The sequence below is a fragment of the Ylistrum balloti genome, unplaced genomic scaffold (genome assembly GCF_031769215.1).
Source record: "Ylistrum balloti isolate Yb309-2 unplaced genomic scaffold, AGI_CSIRO_Ybal_v1 Utg370376, whole genome shotgun sequence".
NCBI lineage: Eukaryota > Metazoa > Mollusca > Bivalvia > Pectinida > Pectinidae > Ylistrum > Ylistrum balloti.
The window spans coordinates 514,844-535,505 of NW_026782263.1; the positions used below are offsets into that span (position 1 = coordinate 514,844).

Sequence of the window (20,662 nt, forward strand, 5' to 3'; positions counted from 1 at the left end):
ACAAATCAGCTTTTGTAGGTAATAATAAATCACGGTCATGTAAAATAGCAATCACAACCTTCTGATATATGTTGTCATGAAAATAGAGTTAATAACTGTAAATAATATGTAATGATACTCTCAGTAATTTTACAGCTTTTAAGCACTTAAATGGTCTAAAACCATAATGCTATACAAACAAGCATAGATTAAGCTAGGCTACAACTGAAGTCAGAAATATAATCAACTCAAGCTCTTAGAATTCGGAATGTTTTCATCTTTGAATGTTGTTCAGACAATTCAAAATCACTAATCCTAAACCCCCATTCAACATTCTAGTCAGAAACACACTGCGTATACCTTTGTTTGAAAATTTTGTTAAACATTTTACATACGAGGGTCACATCTAGAAATAACCTTGACAGCATCAAAGTCCCCGAATGACTCATCAATGGTCATTATACCTGCTTTCTGAGACAAGCTACCCTGATCTTCCTCCAACAATTTATTGATACAACATACCATGTACCCAATAATAATACATTTGGACAAGTATCTGCAATACATACTGGAGACTATGTTCATAAATAAGTACAGAATTTTAAGTTCTGACAGTCCTTGTGGCTATTCAATGCACCTCATATCCAAGCTATTGCGTTGATTGTATGGTTGTGTCCTCTTTGGTGAAGGGTGGTCTAGGGGGAGGGACGACTGGCTGTGGATGTTGGTCATCGTCCACCTGTTTGGAGTACTTTGGTCCACCTGCTCCATCCATAGAACTACGCAATGTAGTGCGTTCCTCATCCTGGCCATCACTCCGTAAGTAGAAATGAAATCCAAGGTTGAGTTCTGGAATGTCGTAGAGTACAGCCAATACTAGCATCATCACCAGCAGCCCAAGGAACAGGTACACTACAAAGCAAATGTATAAGCTGGTAAGCTGGACAGACATGGGTAAAACTTATTATGTGCCCCCGTGAAATAGTGAAGGCAGACAAATATCACAATAAAGAGTCAATATTACCTGTAGTTCCAACCTTGTATAAGGCTCTGAGGTTTTGGTCAGGATTATCTCCAGGAATATAATCTCCAAGTCCGATTGTTGTCATGGAGATGAAACAGTAGTAGAATGCATCAAGGAAGTTCCATGTTGGTTCCAAGGCTGCGTAAATACCAGCGGGAACAACAAAGAAAAACACCAGCACAATGGCGATCATGATGACAAGATGAAGGACTTGGATGTGGAACACTTTATATAGATGGCCCAACTTCCTAAACAGGAAGTAGAGGAAAATTTTTGTGGGGATCATCAGACGTTCCACTACAGCTGAGAACATGATGAGTGTTAACGGTATCCCAATCAGGGCGTATAGAATACAGAATCCCTTCCCAGCATCAGACAATGGTGCCACTCTCCCATATCCTACAAATTTAATAAGGTCAAATTAATCAACAAACAATAACACTGTAACAGCCACAGAAAAGATATACTTTACTGTAGAATATCTAGAGATTGAATGAAAGATCTTCAAGACAGAAACATTACATTATCTTTAAACTAATTTTGAAGGATTTTGTTTCTTAGCAGATTTTGATTATGTTTGCAGCAGTGCAGTATACTGATACAATGTACATTTGTATACAACTGAACAGTCTTGGCTATCAGGTTTAGTCAACTGAAATTGTGGACTTCTACACTTGTGATTTGTTTATCAAATATCTTACAATTTTCCCAAAATTTCATTTTCGATAAACAATTTACTTTCCTACAGGGTAAATGAATATAACATACATTATGTAAAAATGGAAATAATAATAAACTTTGACTTCATTGAGATGAAACATCTTGAACTTCTATAAAATGTTGGATGAAGACATTTCAATACATGTTTAGTATTTTTCCTCTTTATTCCAATATTTTAGAAAACTCAATATTCAAATTCAATATCTTTTAAAGGTCACAATAAAGGTTTCCAAAATGACCTTTTTGAGTATGAATCACATTGGGTAATAAATCAGAATTTTACTAGTTTCCTCCCATCATTTTTGTGAGGACTTTGAAAGACCCAAAATTAAAAAGAATCTCAGACAACAGGTAAAAGGTTTATCATCTACATAACATCAGCAAATATCAACATACATGACAGTGCTCCAAATGTCACACTTCTGTGTGCATCCTTACCGATTGTTGTAAGTACTGTGCCAGAGAAGAAAATGGCTTGTCCAAATGTCCAGTTTGGTTCGGACATGGTCACATTTTTGGTGGCAGACACTCCCTTGTTTGTGGCTCTCACTATCACTTCTATAAGCTGCTCTAACTGCCTGTCTGAAATTAGTGAACAAAATATAAATTTAATAACAATACTTGTCACGCTCCCATATTGTGCTTGTTGTATTTTGTATGTATTGTAATTGCTTAGTGGGTTATTGTCTATATTGCCGAGTCATGTGAAATTTTTCAAAAGTCACAAGAGGTTCCAGAAAGACATTTTCAAAGCATGGAGGCAACAACACATACCTAATGAGTGCAGAGAAATATCACATTTTCCATAGACCTTACAATGAATGAAAAAAACAGATAGCTGAATGTGTTTAAGTGTTTATCCCCTATTTGGTCTATCAATTTGGTTAGAGAGTTTACCTGATGAAGACCGGTCAAGTATTCTCAAATAATGTTGTCCACTCAAATACGATGATGACTGATTGTTACTGTACATGTGTGTACATTTCATGTTTAGACATACATTTCATGTATAGCCATACATTTAGTAATGTATCATTTCAAAACATTTGTGATAGGAGTAAGATAACAATTTACGTGTAATGTCATCTTATGTTAAAGATATTCTATTTTTTTATAACATTCTGGTCAATGTATGAATCTTATGAAGTATGGAAGCTATGGAGTCCCAAAGGTGACATAAATAGCTTGTATACTGTGGTACAGCATGATTGATCAATTACTGATTAATTAACTGTTGATTCTATGTTTAGTCAACATTTGGTGTTCTATATAATGAATCCATAACATAATACTAACATTTCATTTCACATACCAAATCTCAGTTTGTTCAAATTATTAAACTGTTGAAATGCACAAGTCAAATATAAATGTGACTGTATTTGATGAGATGGTTTTCATTGACTTTTATGGACATCTTACATCATTTTCGCTCTTTTATCATCTTTTACACTGGGTTTGAGAAGAGGAAAACAGACCAACGGATACATATCAGATCTTGCTAAGACAGATTCAGTTATGTGCCATTAGGTGGCAGCAATACAGATCCCTCAGTATCCAGCAGTTAACATGTCTCTGACTTGAGCCATAACTGTTGGTCTTCAACATAAGACCATCCCATTGCTTGGAATATTTGCGTCATTTTTACAGATAGTGGGCCTTACTGTACACATTGGGTTTGAAGTACACTGTCCAGATGGGTTAGTACTCATGAACATGCCTGCCCAAGAGAGCTGATTTCATCCATAATCTCTAACAGAGTTGTCATTCCTTAACAGTCACAATACACCTCTGTGTAATTCAGGTATCACAATGCACTGCGAGAGAGATTGTGAAGAGGATGATGAACTGGATCTGGATGGAACATTATTGTATATATCTTGCTGTTTTGTGAGGGTGTGATTGTGTATGAGAAAGTGTTCAGTTTGCAAAAGTGCACCAAATTGACCAATCCAGGCTAGGATATAATTGAACTGATTCCTTTCTGTATATTACATTAACCATTCCATTTGCTTTTAGCATTTACACTGTGCATGTCCCACTGAATACAGAAAATAAGCTTTATAACGTGAAAATATTTCGGTAAAGTTAAACACCAGTGTTCACTTGTATAGAAATCTGCGCATTTTGCCCTACGATCTCGGAATACAGCCAACCTAGCCTCGGTAGATGGTTGGCTAGTCTGTAAGTGTTTTCAACCGATATATATATTTAATGAACAGGCAGGTGTTTTTGATGATCAGTATAAAAAAATATTTTTTAAAACAATATGCTGTTGATGGTTCCTATTTCTATGTGTCAAAATAACATCATTGTTATACGCAAAAAAAGGAAATATCAACATGTCGACATAATAAAAATCCAGACTCAAGTCCAATCAAACTATGGCAAAATATGACAAAAGAAAGATGCTTCATCGACGATACCCACCATGAAAACCTTGGTCAATCCATAGTCATGTCAGAGTCACAAAGTAAAATAACGGAACAAACAGGCAAACTTTCTGACTCTGTATCAATACTTATTTTCACTTTGTCTGTTGACATTTCTAGCTTCAGTATAATGATCAATGCATTCATTTGATATTGTTTCATTTTGTCATGAGAGATAACTATCTATACTGTTTGTTATAATCTTCCTGTTCAGGGTAGGTATGGTGTACAATGACTGCCCATGCTGGTATGTGCCTGGGCACAAAGCGTACAAATGTCACCACAAGTGTTGATGTCGAGGTCCATTGGTTGATACTGAGGTCTTAATCACTAAAGTAAGACCTGTTTTTAGAAGTAATTTTAGTATGTTTCAATCTTTTCATACATAAAATTAGTTTGATAAAAAGAATTGAGAGCGATCAGTAGTGCTAAGTTTTTTTATTACTATAATAAAGAGAATATCGTTCCATACATTGCCATTTTGTTTTGTGTTTTCAAGAGGAGATCGGCTCTGAGAAGGATTGGCTCGGTGAAGTTGCTCTGTATATATTGTAAATAGTGTCCTATTGTGTTGTCATTGTCAGGAAAGGCTGCGATGCTCATTCCACAGTATCACTTGTCACAATAAAATGATAATGCGAGTACCAAAACAAGAGTGAAAAATTAATATTCCAACTTCTTTTTATCACATGAAGAGATCAGTATATTTATTTTCTTCCCAATCTTTATTTAATAAACAAATACCAGAAACATAACTACAATCTTCCAATTGCAAGACAAACAAAAGCTTTCATAAAATAGAGATAGAAAAAAAATTCTTTTGATTTAAATCATCAATGTGTCCTTTGTCAACATTGTTCTTTTTATCGCCAGTGTATCTAATACATATATCATATGAAGCTTAAATCTTTATGACTACGAAATTCAAAATAACATGTCAAAGGAGAAAAGTACTCTTATACTTAACCGAAATAAAATGACAGATTCTAAGAACTGACTTCATGTATATATATCATCCATGAATCGCCTTCACTTTCCACACAACCTTGTGATTAACTCTGATGGTATTCATAACAGAATCATCCAAGGATCTAACTAATGATTTCTACAGCTAAGTAAGACAACCCATTAATATCACGACTATTTACCTCTCAAATATACCTACAGTGTTTGTACATAACAGTGATAGGCTATACATTATGTTTAGAATGACATTTCTGAAAACATCAGATAATCCATTCAGCTTCTATAATTAGTCTTCTGATAGTTTGACACCGTTATTAATAACCTCGGTGGTCAGTGGTAATTTACAGTTAAGTCATTCAGAGTATGCACATTTTCGTTGATTTAATTCTTCAAAGAAAGAAAATTATCAATGAATTAACCACTATTAATTTGGTATTTAATTCATCAAACTGAACATATTTAAAGTGCATCAGAAGAATTATCCAATCTGCCTTTCAGTACACAATTATCCAATAAATCATCAGGGCTACATAGAACTCCATCTGGCTTCCTATGTAATATGTCTAGCTAATAGCTATCTGAGGAATGTATCTGTGTTCCGAGACAATATTTGCTGATGGCGCCATAGTAATTACTTGGAATTATTATACTCTGTCAAGCTTTCGACACTAGTCCTGACAAAATCAATATAGCTGCCATCTTCCAGATGTTAACAGAAGGTGCTATATGTCAAGTTATGGATACATATATGTAGCTCTATGCCATAATCATAATGTTCAAATTGTTTTTCTCGGATTAATCCTAATAAAACTATCAATCCACAATTGACATGCAAACCAATATCAAAGAAAAGAAATTATGATGTCAAATTAATTATCAAAATATTAAGCGAGAATACATCTATACAAATGTATTAATTTATTTTTATGTATCATAATGCCAGCCATCTCTTCTTTATCACAGAAATATATAACACACATCTATGATTTGACTTCAAGTTTTTGACTTGACATCTTCAGCTTCTGGTTCAATTACAATTATTTGAGCAAGTTTCATGAAGTGTTTCATCCAAGCAATTCAATTACATCCCAAATGTCATTATCCCAAGCTTTACGGTTGTTAGGAAATTGTCTAAGAAATGAAAATACTCAAAGATGGATACCCATGACACCATACATCGATCTACATGCTAGTTCACGAGAACTTAATTAACAGTACATAATTTTTCACAATTAGTTGATTATATCGTGATTAAATAATCGCTCAAGTGTGACACATGAACAAGTAACATGAAAATTTATACCAAACACTGTACAATGAGTGAAACTAACCAGCTCATCTACATCTAAGTTTGGGGGCTACTCAGTATTCATAACCTGTGTATGTGTACATTAATGTCTGACACTATTTTATCAAAGTTTAAACTGCCACAATTTGCACTGAATTTTATGGGTTTTTACTTTTATATTGATACAACCAGTGATGCATTCTGAATACAGGAGGAATTAATAGCATTTTTATTTCAAAACTCTTTTATAAAAAAGTCAACTAGCTTACTAAAAAAATTTTTTTTCAATTTCTGTTTCATTTCGACAGCTGGTTCATACTAATTAAAAACACATATATATATAAATCTGCATACTCCTGAAGTAAATGTGTTGTCAGCCATCAGCCTCATGTTAAGTGAGTGAGGAAATACATGTACACGTTTATAATACAACGTTGTTAATTTCTACGTAAAGTTTGTAATGTACTACAGACTGAGACACTATCCAGGACTGATTTTACTGACAATATTCTATAAAGCCACTTGAGAGGCAGACAGACTGGATCAATGCCAGAAGCTTCTGATGTTTTATAACGCCATAAAATCACCCCTGTCTCAGACTTGATATTAATCAAATGTTACATATTGTTTCAATTCAACTGATATTTGCTAGCGGAAAATACATGTACAAATAAAAGGCAGAGTCTACACACCATTCACTGTGCCACTGTTTCACATAGTAATCAATAATCCAGGAATTATTTCAGAATACAAATTTTTCTTCAAAGTCGGGAAAAGTAGCCCCAGGTCATGACTATAGATCAATACATAATCGCAAAATGTGTTACTGGTATGACCAGGTTTATTGGATATTACACGCAACACGAAAGTGACACAAATAACTCTATATATATATTTAGCTTATATGTTATTTCTAAAATACTTGGACTGTTAAGTTCTCATAGACATTAGTCAGTAAATCAAGAACCTTTAATTATAAATCATCACCTAAAACATAATATGTCATACCTTGGTCTAATTAATAAAAAAAAATGTTAATTCTTGATCAATCAAAGAGGATTATCTTGTGTTATATGTTCACAGCTATTCTAAAACGATTCTAAAAATCCATCCCTGATCTATTTTTTTCTTTCTGTTACTATATAGCCAAGATGCAATCATGATATAGACAAACAGAAGTACCAACAGGGATCTTAGTGTCTGCGATCGTATGATCATTTTGTTTTTGTTCTATAAAGGTTGGATCTTTTCACACGTCTCATCTTTTTTCTTTTGATTTTGCTGTTAATTACGAGAAATTTTTAAATTCCTCTCAAGGTATAGCAGTAAAGTGTAGAAATCTTTCAACTGTTAAATCCAATGTTAGCTGTCAGCTGTTTTGTTATCCCTGATCTGTTCCAAAATCAGATGTGCAGAACTAGGAACAACAGAATCTAAATACAAAATTTAAGAAAAAATTCTGTGCAGTACCAACAATTTCTTTTTTGTTTGGAATATCAAGTATCTTAACAACAACTGCACTTGAGTAAGTGGAAGAAATGGAGAAGCCTGTTATATCAAACTTAACCAAGTTCAATTATAGTTATCCCTGATAACCTAAACAAAATAGAAAGTTAACCCTTATAACTACTTAAATTCTTCTTTTGTTTTTAATCAGTTTAAAGTTTTAAAATGTTTGAAAGCATTTCGTTTGCAGACCTAAAAATAACCATCAAGGAACTGCCTTTTGTTTGAGTCTTTCTGATACCATACAAACAAAATGAACAAAAAATTCTTAATCTTTCAGAACTATTCATATATTTTGCTAAATGCTTATTCCAATATTTATTCTACTGAGATTCCGTAACAGAAAACCTTAACGTTTGAAAGACCAACCTAAGGATCTCAATATTTGTTTAGTTCCGAGAGGAATTTTAAAATGTATCAAATTCAAACCCAGTGTGATTTATGACGGAGACACATAGGAGTCCGTATTTCATGACGTTATAATACTATCTGGTAGAGAGAAATCACAGTGTATAAAGGTTAGACAGTCAATTACAACTAATGTTGAAGTTCATCTGCCAGGTTAACTGTAAATATATCCACTTCAATTACATACGTCGAAGTCTTATAATCAGTTCATCAAATTCAGTTCTTATCATAAATACATTAACATGTACACCAATGGCACAGGCTTTGACAAATTCAACCAGTGTGACTTTGAATAAAGGTCATGGTCATTTCTTAGGAACCTATCAGTCAAATACCATGCTTCTGTGCCTTTTGGTTAGTCAGAAGTTGTTTAAATTTTTTTTACAAATTTGTGACCCATGTAACCTTGAATAAAGGTCAAGGTCATTTCTTTTCGCAAAATTTGTTAGGCTTCAACAGGCTACCTTCCTACCAAATACCATGACATTGGGTCTTGGTTTTGAAAAGAAGTCATTTAAATGGAAAAGTTGATCTAGACAAACAGATGCCACAAAAAGCCATAAATTCACTTGGCCCTTTGTGTGAGATAGGCCAAACATTCACCAAATTGATAAAAGAGGTAACATTGATCAATATCATTTATTTCCCCCCACCAAACTTTTACATGTGTGACATGGATCTTCTGTCCACTGGCCTCAATATAAACTCAGGAACTAAAGTAAATTGAGGTTTTTTAGATTATTAGAGGAAGGGAGATCACTCTGCATTCCTGCCGTGATGGCTCATGGATCATAGGGAGGGCGGGATTGGTTTTTTTTAAAAATCTTTTGTTGTTGGGATACAAAGATGGGTGTAGGTACTGTATTTGCATACTAATGTTATGGTAAGTATTACTGAAATGAAACAGGAAGTTATGGATATAATTTTCACAGATGATTATATCTTGGCCTTCATTGGTAGGAACTTCTGATGATTGAATTCTAGAGGTCATAACCAGATGTCTGTACAATGGCAGTAGTACCAGTATAATGACCCCATATTGATCTCTGCAAGACTTTCACTGTAATAGAACAAGGAAATTCATCAGAATGATTATTATACCCAACGCCCTACCCAATAGTCAGCTACAATGACAGCAGTAACAGAGTGTCACTCTTCTTTATTTATCATACTGAATACTCCACATTTCCATACCAAACTGTTTGCCAGGCGACATCATGTTTTATTTCAATTGTATCCGTGAAAAGATGCAGTGTAGCATGTACTGATCTGCTCTCTCACTTCTTAAGAAACACTCTGTGATGTAATGTACAGATCACAGATCACAGATATGGTTTAATTCAACGAGCTATATATATAAAACACCAACCCAATACTTACACATAAAATGTGACCATATATGCACATTTGTATGTTCAAATATCAGTAAAAATTCAAATAAAAAATTCTGATCTTGATCATCAAGACCTTCAATTTATATTCTTAAACAGATTTCTCCTTTTATTTAATAAAATATTTATGAAAATTACTACAACTGAATCTTTGCCTAGAACTATCTATACGCGAGTCAATATTACACAATCACTGCTGTTGTAGAAAAGCAATCAGCTAAGTGTGCACTGGGGTGATGCTGTTTTCATTGATTTTAAAGTTTAGTTTTGTTTGTAATGCTGTACATTTATATATTTGGATGTAAACATGCATGTAGAATGTAGCAAGAGAGTAGCCAGAACTCTCATTGCTTGACTTAAAACTTCCTCCCTTTCCAATCTACATCAATAAAAATGACCTTGACCCTGACCAAATCTATTTAAAATATTTTTGATTTTGCTTTAATTGATAAAAATGATTTTACACTGTAACAATCATTACCTTTTACCTTCACTCTGTTACTGATGCTGGTCTAACTTTTGACATTGTTGCTAATATGATATTAGTAGAAACTTTATGAAGATGACCCAAGACGTTATTTTTTATTTAATTTCACTTTGTTCCATTCTATGACACAGAGAAATCTTTGGATAAGACTTTAACATTTTTTATATTTTATGATGACAACTAAAACTTACTTATAAATAAATCACATGTCAAATATGAATAAAGTAAAAAAAAGTGGTTGCAATATGAAAGCACAATTTGATATTAAGGTTATCAAGCTCTTACCAATTAAAATGACCAAACAAAAAGATGAAAAAAGAGATCAGAACAAAAAAAATTCAGGTTGAAAGGATCAGACCATACCTTGATATTGTATTTGTCAACAAAACTAATGCAAAATAGAAACAAAATCAAGATTTACACAGAGATCCCTGAAAGAGTACAAGGAGAATAAGACCATGTGTTCTGGAAGGTAACTTATAAAGTACTACAATACAATACAAATGTACATGTATGCAAATATGAGCAGCATCAGCAAATCCCAAAATAGTCTGCCACCATAGGGACTTGGCATAAATTCTCACTCAACGGTCCATATGTATGTATTATAGAGACAAGGGTTGTAACATCCCAGTAGGGAAAACTAAACATATCTTAATTATGTTTTTTTTTTAATATTCTATGGACTATAGATCTTGGTAACACAGGCATTACATTTAAGGAGAAATGTTAAAACTTTTCTAAAGAGTGTTTGATGACTAAGAATATATGTAGAAATGGCTATGTAGACATTTCCCTGTCCAGTTGAAACATGCTCTCATTTCTTTAAAGTATCCATGATGATTTCCACACAGAAAGTTCTTTGATGTTGTCAAGTAACAAGCAACATCAGGGTGCTCATTTTATTGCACAACAACTACCATCTTTTCATTGTCACTGATTACTGGTGTACACCGTACCAGGTCTTGGCCCAGGCCCAAAACTCTATTCCAGGATTATGATAAATAATTCTCAAAAACAAAATGTAATTTCAAATTTTCTTTAAAATCAATTTGAATGTTTTAAAAATCTCATACTTTGCTTGAATTGCAGGAATATATGTTGTACATCCTGTTTACATCAGTGATTTGTTGTAAAAATGTTGCAAAAATCTTTTATTAACTACAATTTCAGATTTTAGTACAACTATTGCACTGCATTCAAATTGTCATCCCATCAAAAATGCAAATTGTGATAAGTTCATTCAAAGTGTAAGATTTCTAGACCTTGTCACTATAATATATATTTATGGACTTTGCTATCAGGAATTTGTGTGAAGTCCCTGTGTCTGTCACCATCTGAAACTTGGTACAACCTTTTCTATTGGTTTCAGTAAAAAAATCTTCTCTCTTCTTTAGCACAATTTGATTTACACTACAACAATCAATTTGTTGTTCCTAAATTATACATATAAACAGTTATATAAATTATGCACCACTTGTAGGTGGACAATAGGGTTTTCAGTGTGATATAATCAAATTCACAAGCTGTTGATGAGGAGGATTGTTTATGTATTTCTTGTGATCTGAAAGAAAACCTGATAAATAACTTCAGTTGACAATGTCATGGCTTAGTTAGATTATTTGACACATGTACAAGAACATCAGACCATAGACCAACACATAGCACCAAGCTATTACTGAGTCACAAACAACACCACACACACAGTATGATGCAGTGTAAGCCTGTGACCTTTAAGTCCAGTAATAGTACATCAGATTGATGGCCATCTTTATTGATGACTGGCATAACTGTTCCTTTAGAGGACTAGCTAAATCACAATACATCTACTAACATACATGTATTCATGAATAATGTTAAACATGCATGCACTTTCTGATGGCCCTAATGACCTTTTATGTGTTGATGGGCCGTTAGGAATGTGATAATAATAATTCAGTCCCAATACTGATGCTCATTTCATTTAGGTTTGACTTTTGGAAAAGGTTTCATAAGCACTCCTATCCTTGCAAGAAAATGCGAGCTGATTCATTTATAATCATGCATATGAATTTTCCCCATAATACATCATCAATTTAACCTTATAAAACAATCCTACACTTTTAAGGGCTCTTATCTGGGAACGAAAACAATATATATATATTCATTTTTTAAAAACTTGGTTGTTATTAAAAATGCAGTCCTGATACTGAATAATGATCAACCCAACAAAACATGTGAAATTTTGCAGAAACTAATTTTCTGTTCAGAGAAATAGATCTAGAGTTACCATGACCTTTGACCTCCATATCTGAAAGAATGAACCCAAGTAAGCTACATTGTAGCTGCACTTTTTAGGGAAAACAACTGGATGGAGCATAACTTAGTAAGTGACATCATTGACCAAAGTGAAACAGAATTCAAAATATTAAGCTGAAACCAAGTTTCTATTTAAGTGTATTTAATATAGCAGTGACTCTGACCTTTGGTCCTCAAGAGCATTCCCATTAGTCAGCATTTTCTGTGAGGATTGAAGCAATGGATTAAATCAGCCCCGAAGACTTTGATAAATTGTCAGAAGTTTAGTTGGACAATTAGATAAGCCAACAATAAAATCCTGTTCAGACAGATTCCTGTGAAGTTTTGGAATCTGATATAAATACAGAAGGTATGTATCCTTATCATCAATGCAGACAATCTACCTCAATGATTGCAGCAGTAAAGCAAGATTAGCCAATATTTCTTCTGTAGAAAGATTATGTGTAGGTGAAGACTTCCTTTCTTATAAATTGAAGCCAGTCAAGTTCTTTTTATATGCAAGCAATATAACAATGTCTGCAGACTAGGATGGTACAGTGACAGATGTGATGTAAATCATGATGTGTTCAAAAACAGAAGTCAAATGGACTGCATAACAGAAAGATAAATAAGTAACACAACACAGTGGCAATCACAAGACCTGGTATATCCTTCCTATCTCTTATAAGTGATAATAATCATTATATACAACCAAATGCTATATTGAAAGTGCCACATCTGTTCATCTTCCATTAAACCATATATTGAGAGAATGTGCAGTACCTTTCACAACATATATTAAAATGAGCATTTTGTACATGAAGTCCTAATTCTTCATTTACACCAAATTTTGGCATCACATGATCCGTATGACTGTAATGAAATAACTCTACACCAAAATGTATTTTCTTTTACTGAAATTAGAAATACTTCTTGAGTCTAATTTTTTTACAGATTTGTCTTACTGCAATTAAATTTCTTAAAAATTTGAACATAAGCAATTACATATGTACATGTACACAGAAATGTTGCAGTGTCGGAGCTTTATTTAAACCTTGCAAGCTGTTTTACAGATTTTCATCAGATAAGTATCATGCATTTGACCTTAATGGACATTGGATAGGTGCTACAACTAAGTCCTGTTTTACAGCAGACAGTTATTAATATGAATCCCCAACTATGAGGTTGCTGATGACAGAAACCAATCAGCCAGTATATATATAATACAAGTATTAATATTATTCCAAACGTCTGTTAGCACATTTTCTTTCTACACCAAATTTCCCAGGAGTGCAATCTATGTTTCACATTCTAGTTAATGGCTGCTGTATTCTACAGTTAATCACTTGCAAGCTCTGCTGCTACATATACTATGGTACAATTAGAGACATGTATTGACCTTAATTTTCTAGTTTAAACAGCTTATAAAAGGAACAGAGTATGACTTTTTATACATATGTTACGTGGTATATTTGCATGATCCACAGAAATGAAAGCATTTGACAGACCTATCAAGTTTGTAAACATTATGTAAAACTATATGCCCTTGTCCTTAAAGGTTTGTATACTTTACAAAGTGTCTGTTGATAGTTGTTATACAGGTGTCAGACATTTTCCCTCAAAACCGTTACGCCCCAAAAATTCATTATGACCAAACCATATAACAACAGAGAAATACGAAGTTAGTGCCAACATGTATGTATTTTTTCAGTTAAGAATTGATAAAGAAAGTTTAAGTTAAGTGGTGTTGTTCTATGTTAAGTTTACTGGCTGTATAATAGGTGTCATCCTGTTTGTCCCAAAACTGAAAAATCAGATAAAAATATTTTTTAGGATAAACAGGAATTTGTATGTATAAGTCTGTAATGGGTAAGAAAACAAACCAGCCATTAATTTACCAAGAGTTTTATTATAAGGTAAATTTAGCACTACATACCACTATCATATAATGTACATTTTGTATAATTATACAATTATACTTACAACATAATTTAACTTGGAAGGATGTCTGATATAGTATACATTTTATCGGTGACTACTGTTCCAGTACAGTTATGCATATCTAGCTTGGGTGTTCAATTTTTATATAGGGCTTGAATGTTTACTACTTCCTCTTATCCATACATGCTTATATATTAGTTAACGTTATAATAATATTTGTATTTGATTTTTTCAAAATGTTTCAAATAGCTTTACGGTTTACTTGTGTAAGTTTACCGCTATAAAATTTTGGACCAGTTCTTTACCTGTTAAAACAACACACACAGGTACCTTAAATGTTAAACCACACACTGCCTTATTCATGTACATATTGTTTTTTGGACAAACAGGATATAGATTTTTTAATTTTTGGGACAAACAGGATTACATCATATAATATTACACTGCAAAGTTTGTGTGTATGTTTTCATAACATCTTTTGAAGTCCATGATCTATTTACACAAATGTTCTGTTGTATGCAAAATAAACAGAACAGCCATCCTTCATGGGTCAATTACCACAAAATACATCTTTTTTGAGGTAAGTGTGTGTCTGGTTTTACTCGAAGTAAACAGTTAAGTTGTTCATTGTGTCTTTCTCAACACAAATTGTATTTTTGTACATTGAATTGCAGCATTCACATTAAAACAAAACAATCCAAACAAGGACATAGTCTTTAAGATACTCTGCCCATATTCAATGGTAAAATATCTACATTTAAAGTGAGCAACATAGAAAAGTGGAAATGATATCAGCCAATCAGGCCACAGCAGCCTCATTAAATAAGCAAAGAATTTGCCACTAATCAAACTTGAACTTCATTTCTTGCTTCAAAAGATAACACGTGGAAAACAATCAGTTAGAGATTCGAAGGATATCAGCCAATTAGTTCACAGCACTCATAAAATATGCATAGAATTTGCTGATAATCGAACCTGAACAAGGAATTAAGGTAATAAGTCTACATAGCAAGTTTCATAAAAATCTTATCATTCCTTCATAAGATAAAGTGCAGAAAAATTTCTCATAGAGTGATTAAAAAATCAGCAAATCAGGTCACAGCAGCCTCGTTAAATATATGCGGAATTTGCCGTTAATCTAACCTGATTAACTTAATTAAGGTCACAAATGTACCAACCAAGTTTCATCAAAATCTGACCTGTCCTTCAAAAGATGTCATGTGGAAAGCAGCATCTGGACAGACAGACAGAACCCATTTGATTATCTGGGGGACCCCCCCACCAACTTTTTTGGTTGTGGGATAACAAAACATCAGAGAAAATTGCAATAGATAATTACAATCAACCAATAGATGAATAGAAGCACATTATCCAATACATAAATTAATGTTGCATGTTCACTAGCAAATCACAAGCCATTTAGATTCTTGGTAAAATGTCGAATATCTCCTCTAATTGTGTATATTGTACCAGTGTAGTGAAACCTAGACAGGAGGCTCTGCAGTATATCTGTGCACAGGAAATGTGAGTCTTGTCAATCTTTACAAATATATACATCGGTAGGTGCTACATCTTTGACAAAGACTAATGTATATATCATGCATTATATTATGTATTAAATATGCTTCTGTAATCAAAAAGTTTGTAGCCATTGGAAAATATTTAATCAGAATGGTGTATTTAAAGAAATATCTTGTTGTTTCATAGACATATCTATCTTTAACTCCACAAAATGTTCAGTTAACTATTTTGACCATGAAATAAACTGATCTTTAACTATTATTGTTTCTGGACAAGTTTTTTTTTAAGTATACAGTTAAAGTATGAATAAAGATTACACACTACATAGCAAAACAAAAAAGGGGGAACAAACATAAAAAATGTTATTATTATTATCATCATAGTGTTGTGATATTTCCAGACATTATTTGATATTAATTATGCACCAAATATTGTAGTTTTATGAAAAAATAATTGATACCAGTTGTCTGTTAGTTGAAACTGTCCATTCGCAATTTTACACCCTCTTTTCACTTTTATCACATTGTCTATATTAACACATGGGTCTGAGTGGCAGATCCATGAGGAGGGTTCCTGTAGTTGCAAAACTTGTGCATTTATATTTCATTGTGATTTTTGTCCAAAATTTACTGTTTTAGCACTACTTTGGTTCTAGACATGGCATGACGGGGCTTATGTCCGACAGTCAGGTGTCGATGGCAATCCTCATTGCATGGATCCAACTTCAGTGGGTAGTTTACAAGAACGGGTACTAACAGTAGGGTTAGGAATTAAAGGCCGTAGGAATAACTAACATTTATGGACAAGTTTTATCAATTTCAGACAATTATCCGAGAGTTGCAGATACCTGTATCTTTAAGTGGATTTGCAATGTTTCAAAATCTGTTTGGCCCCAAGTGCATATCTAATCATTCTATTTGGTACATAGTTTTAAACTTATGTTACAAGAACTGTTCAAGTTAAAATCAATATTGGTTTATAACAACCTGTGCCCTCGAAATAAAGGCTATGTACAAGGTGATCTCATTACCAAATATAGATATGTTAGATATTGATGATAGATATTGATGCTATGCATGATAGATATTGATATGGCTCTCTCTCTCTCTCTCTTACATCCACTTCCTACTGGATATAGGCATAGTATGTATGGAAAGCAGCTTCAGTATTTAGGTTACTGTAAAGTCATTTTTTTTCGTTGGTTATATTTTCATTGAATTAGTGGTAACTCTCAATCCTCAAATCCATATGTCTACAGAAAAAAAAAGATTGCCATAATTTTAATACAAGTGGATTTAATGAATTAACTTGTATATCCATGAAATTAAGAGCCATCGAAAATGCATATCTTTTGTGAAACCCCATAATTTGAGTTCCACGAAAATACATGATTTTTATGGTATATGTTTTCTGTTATATCATTTTTTATCAAATCAAAAGCTTTACATCTGTTACAGATACGTAAATAGCAAATGAAAGAAAAGGTTGTAGAAGTCTTGTACCTGTTATACATTTGTTCTGTTCCAAAAACTGTATCCTCAAATCACGGAGTTCTTTAACTAAATCCCGTTCTTTCGGACCTTCAATGGCTGAAAAAATGGACGCTCCAATAACAAGATAGAGTGCATAGAAAGCCGACAGTGCCAACAGTCGCACATTGCTCTTCCTCAGCTTCATCCTTACAATAGTACTGTAGCTGTAACCGGCATTAAACGTTCATTTCTTGCAAACCGCAAACACAATCACAACGCCGCGAGTCCAGAATCAATCAGTTCATCATCATATTCAATATTCATTACGAACTGTTCAACATATTGCATCCAAAATAACGATGACATTTTAAAGATGCGCCAAAAACAAATGTGTCGATCTAAAACCAGTGAAGCATGGTATCGTATTTTCACAACACAGACACAACAGTTGAAGAAATTTGCCCGATCCCGATTAGCTGACAGCTGTCAAAGAGCTCATCGATTAAGTGGCACCGATTCGGCTCGAGGTTGACAGCGGCGACCGAACAACACTAAAGCGGATAATACTCCGCAAAGAATATAAAATGTAAGTTTACATTTTCCAAATGAAAGAAGCATATTGCTATTGTTCATTAGTATCGTTTTTAGTATATTTATATATTTCATGTCAAGAAAAACCGAAAGATTAACAATCGAGTGAAAATATTTATTAAAAATAAACCCTACACACACAGCGTATGAATATGCCGGAAATGTACACTGCCTAAAACGAGACTTTTGGCGGAAATTTTAACATTAGCTACGAGCTATCGCAAAATTGACATGCGAAATCCTTCATAGTGGAAAGTAAGTTATGTGTAACAAAGTTAGTATGATGTTGTTAACTTCGTAGTACATATAATGATTATAGATATTTCGCCTTTTCAACTGTTTACACAAGGGCCTGTAACCGCTGACTATAAATAATAATAAACAAGTTTCAACTATATTCCCTCTCTATACATTTTTAGCAGACTGCAAAATAACAAAATTCATGTTTTTTTCTTGCCCCACCTTTTTTTTTTTAATTTTAAAGAATAAATGAATCTTATCATAATAAATATTATCTGTTATTGAAAGACCCATAGATTTAATTTTGTTTTTAATATTGGTGCATAGTTCATTCGTAAAATTCACTTCAAATAACAACTTTATCTCGAAAAGGTCGCTCTTCCCAAATAGTAAAAAAGAACATTCATCTGATGTAAAGCTGTACTTGTATCAAGTGAAAATTGAAAATAACGAACAACAACCCTTTTGATTTCTTTGTCGGCTATATATATAATATTCTACATTTCCTGGTTTGATATATATATACATCTTAATTATAAAACTTTCTAAAAGGAGTCCAAAATTTCAAAAATACACAAACAAAAAAAAAAAAAACAGAATAATAAAATTTACATTATCAATCTAAAGTCCATACTACAGAACACAGTTAACTAGACTGAACTTTCCCCTTATAACTGACTTACAGTAAGCTAGCTAAGATCTTATTAACAAAAGTTACAAAAGATAATAGATAGCCTATCTATATATATATCACACTGTCTTTAAAAATATTACAAATTTTTGCGGGGGATATGATTTCCTCTTTGCCTAATGAGGTCACAAAAGGGCCAGATACTTAAATTTTATCTTGTATGTAACATTATATATAAGTAAAACAAACTGAACATGAACAGAGGTCTTCTCCATAACAATTCTTTATATATCACCTTTATTGTTATATATGGAATTTTACAGAATATGATACATTGGGAGAACCGAATCTCTTAAAGTCAAAGAGTGTGGCAATGTGTAAATTTAGAGATTTGAAAATAACAACCTTTCTACTGTATCTTCAATACTTCACATTTACAATCACTTGCACCTTCTGGTGAAGGCACAAGGGAAGTTAGTTGACTGGTCATGAGGGGTTTCAGGAGAAAAACATTGACCAATAACATATTGATTTGCTGATTATAAAAGAGCAACACCCAACTTCAAACCCAGTACGACATATCATTATGTAACCTGGAGATGTACTTCATCAAAGGATCAAACTACCCTTCATGTCTTATTCACAAGATGTTGCACATAGAGCCTTCAATTATGCCGTGAAATGTTCTAGGGTTGCAGAGAGTGAAAGTGAATGCAACCTCTGGAGTATAGAGGATCTTTCTACAGATGGTCCAAACTTTATGAAAAGAATAGCAAACCTGAAAAATTTTTATTGGTGAAGCAGAGGATATTTCATTATTATTGCAATTGATACCAGAAGATCTTGTTATGCTCCCCGAAAATTTTTGTTGGAACATGAAGTCAATGCCATGTCTGTCCATCTGTCCAGCCTTTCATGTCCGGAGCATAACTTTGCTGAAAATTAAGCAAGGATCATGAAACTTAATGTATATATTGGTCACATTTAGACGAAGTGCAGTACACTAAAGTCAGGGCACTTGACCCCTAAATTACATAGTTACTGCCCTTTGTTAAAAATTTTTGTTCGAAGCTTAACTTTTCTTTCATTCGATTAAGCAAGGATAATGATACTTGGTGTTTATATTGATCATGTTAAGACAACGTGCAGTGTACCAAATTCAGTGACCACAGCCTCGTATTAGAAGGTTATTGTCCATCCTTAAAATTTTGTGTCAAGAGCACAACATTAAATTGCCTGCATTTATACAAGGATAATGAAACTTGGTGGATACATTGATGATACAAAGACAATGTGCAGTGTACTGATGTTGGGACCCTCAACCCCTCCATTTCAGAGGTATTGCCCCTTATTAAAAACTGTGTTCTGGGCATTACTTTGCCTGCAATTAAACTAAGATATTGAATTGTGATACATATTCACAAGTCATACAAAAGCAAGATGCAGTGTAGCAATGTCAAGATCTATGACCCCTCAGTTACAGAGTTGTTGCCCTTTGTTAACATTTTGTGTCATGTGCCTAGTTTTGTTTGCATTAAAGCTAGGATCGTGAAACTTGGTATATACATTGGTCGTACAAAGAAATTATTGCCCTTTCTTAAAATTTTGTGTTAAATTGTTTACTCTTATTGTCAGTAACAACAAACATGCCCCTGTGGCATGATTTAACATCTTTGTACGTGATTATCAAGTATGATATACTTAATAGTCGCCTGAAAACAAGCAAATCTGATGAGACAGACATTTGGATATACAATTTAAAACTGCCCGTTTAGCCCACAGTCATCAGAT

The 20,662-nt window shown here is 33.3% G+C and overlaps 1 protein-coding gene across 1 annotated transcript; it reads right to left on the minus strand.

Annotated features, from left to right (window-relative positions):
- Positions 1-420: 420 nt before the first annotated feature.
- On the minus strand, positions 421-17,879 carry LOC132554076 (potassium channel subfamily K member 1-like). Its single transcript, XM_060218374.1, has 4 exons — positions 17,440-17,879; positions 2,162-2,305; positions 1,004-1,402; positions 421-891 (listed from the first exon to the last, which is right to left on the minus strand). The coding sequence occupies exons 1-4, from the start codon at positions 17,612-17,614 to the stop codon at positions 629-631; spliced, it is 981 nt and encodes a 326-aa protein (XP_060074357.1). The 5' UTR covers positions 17,615-17,879; the 3' UTR covers positions 421-628.
- Between the last annotated feature and the right edge of the window lie 2,783 nt (positions 17,880-20,662).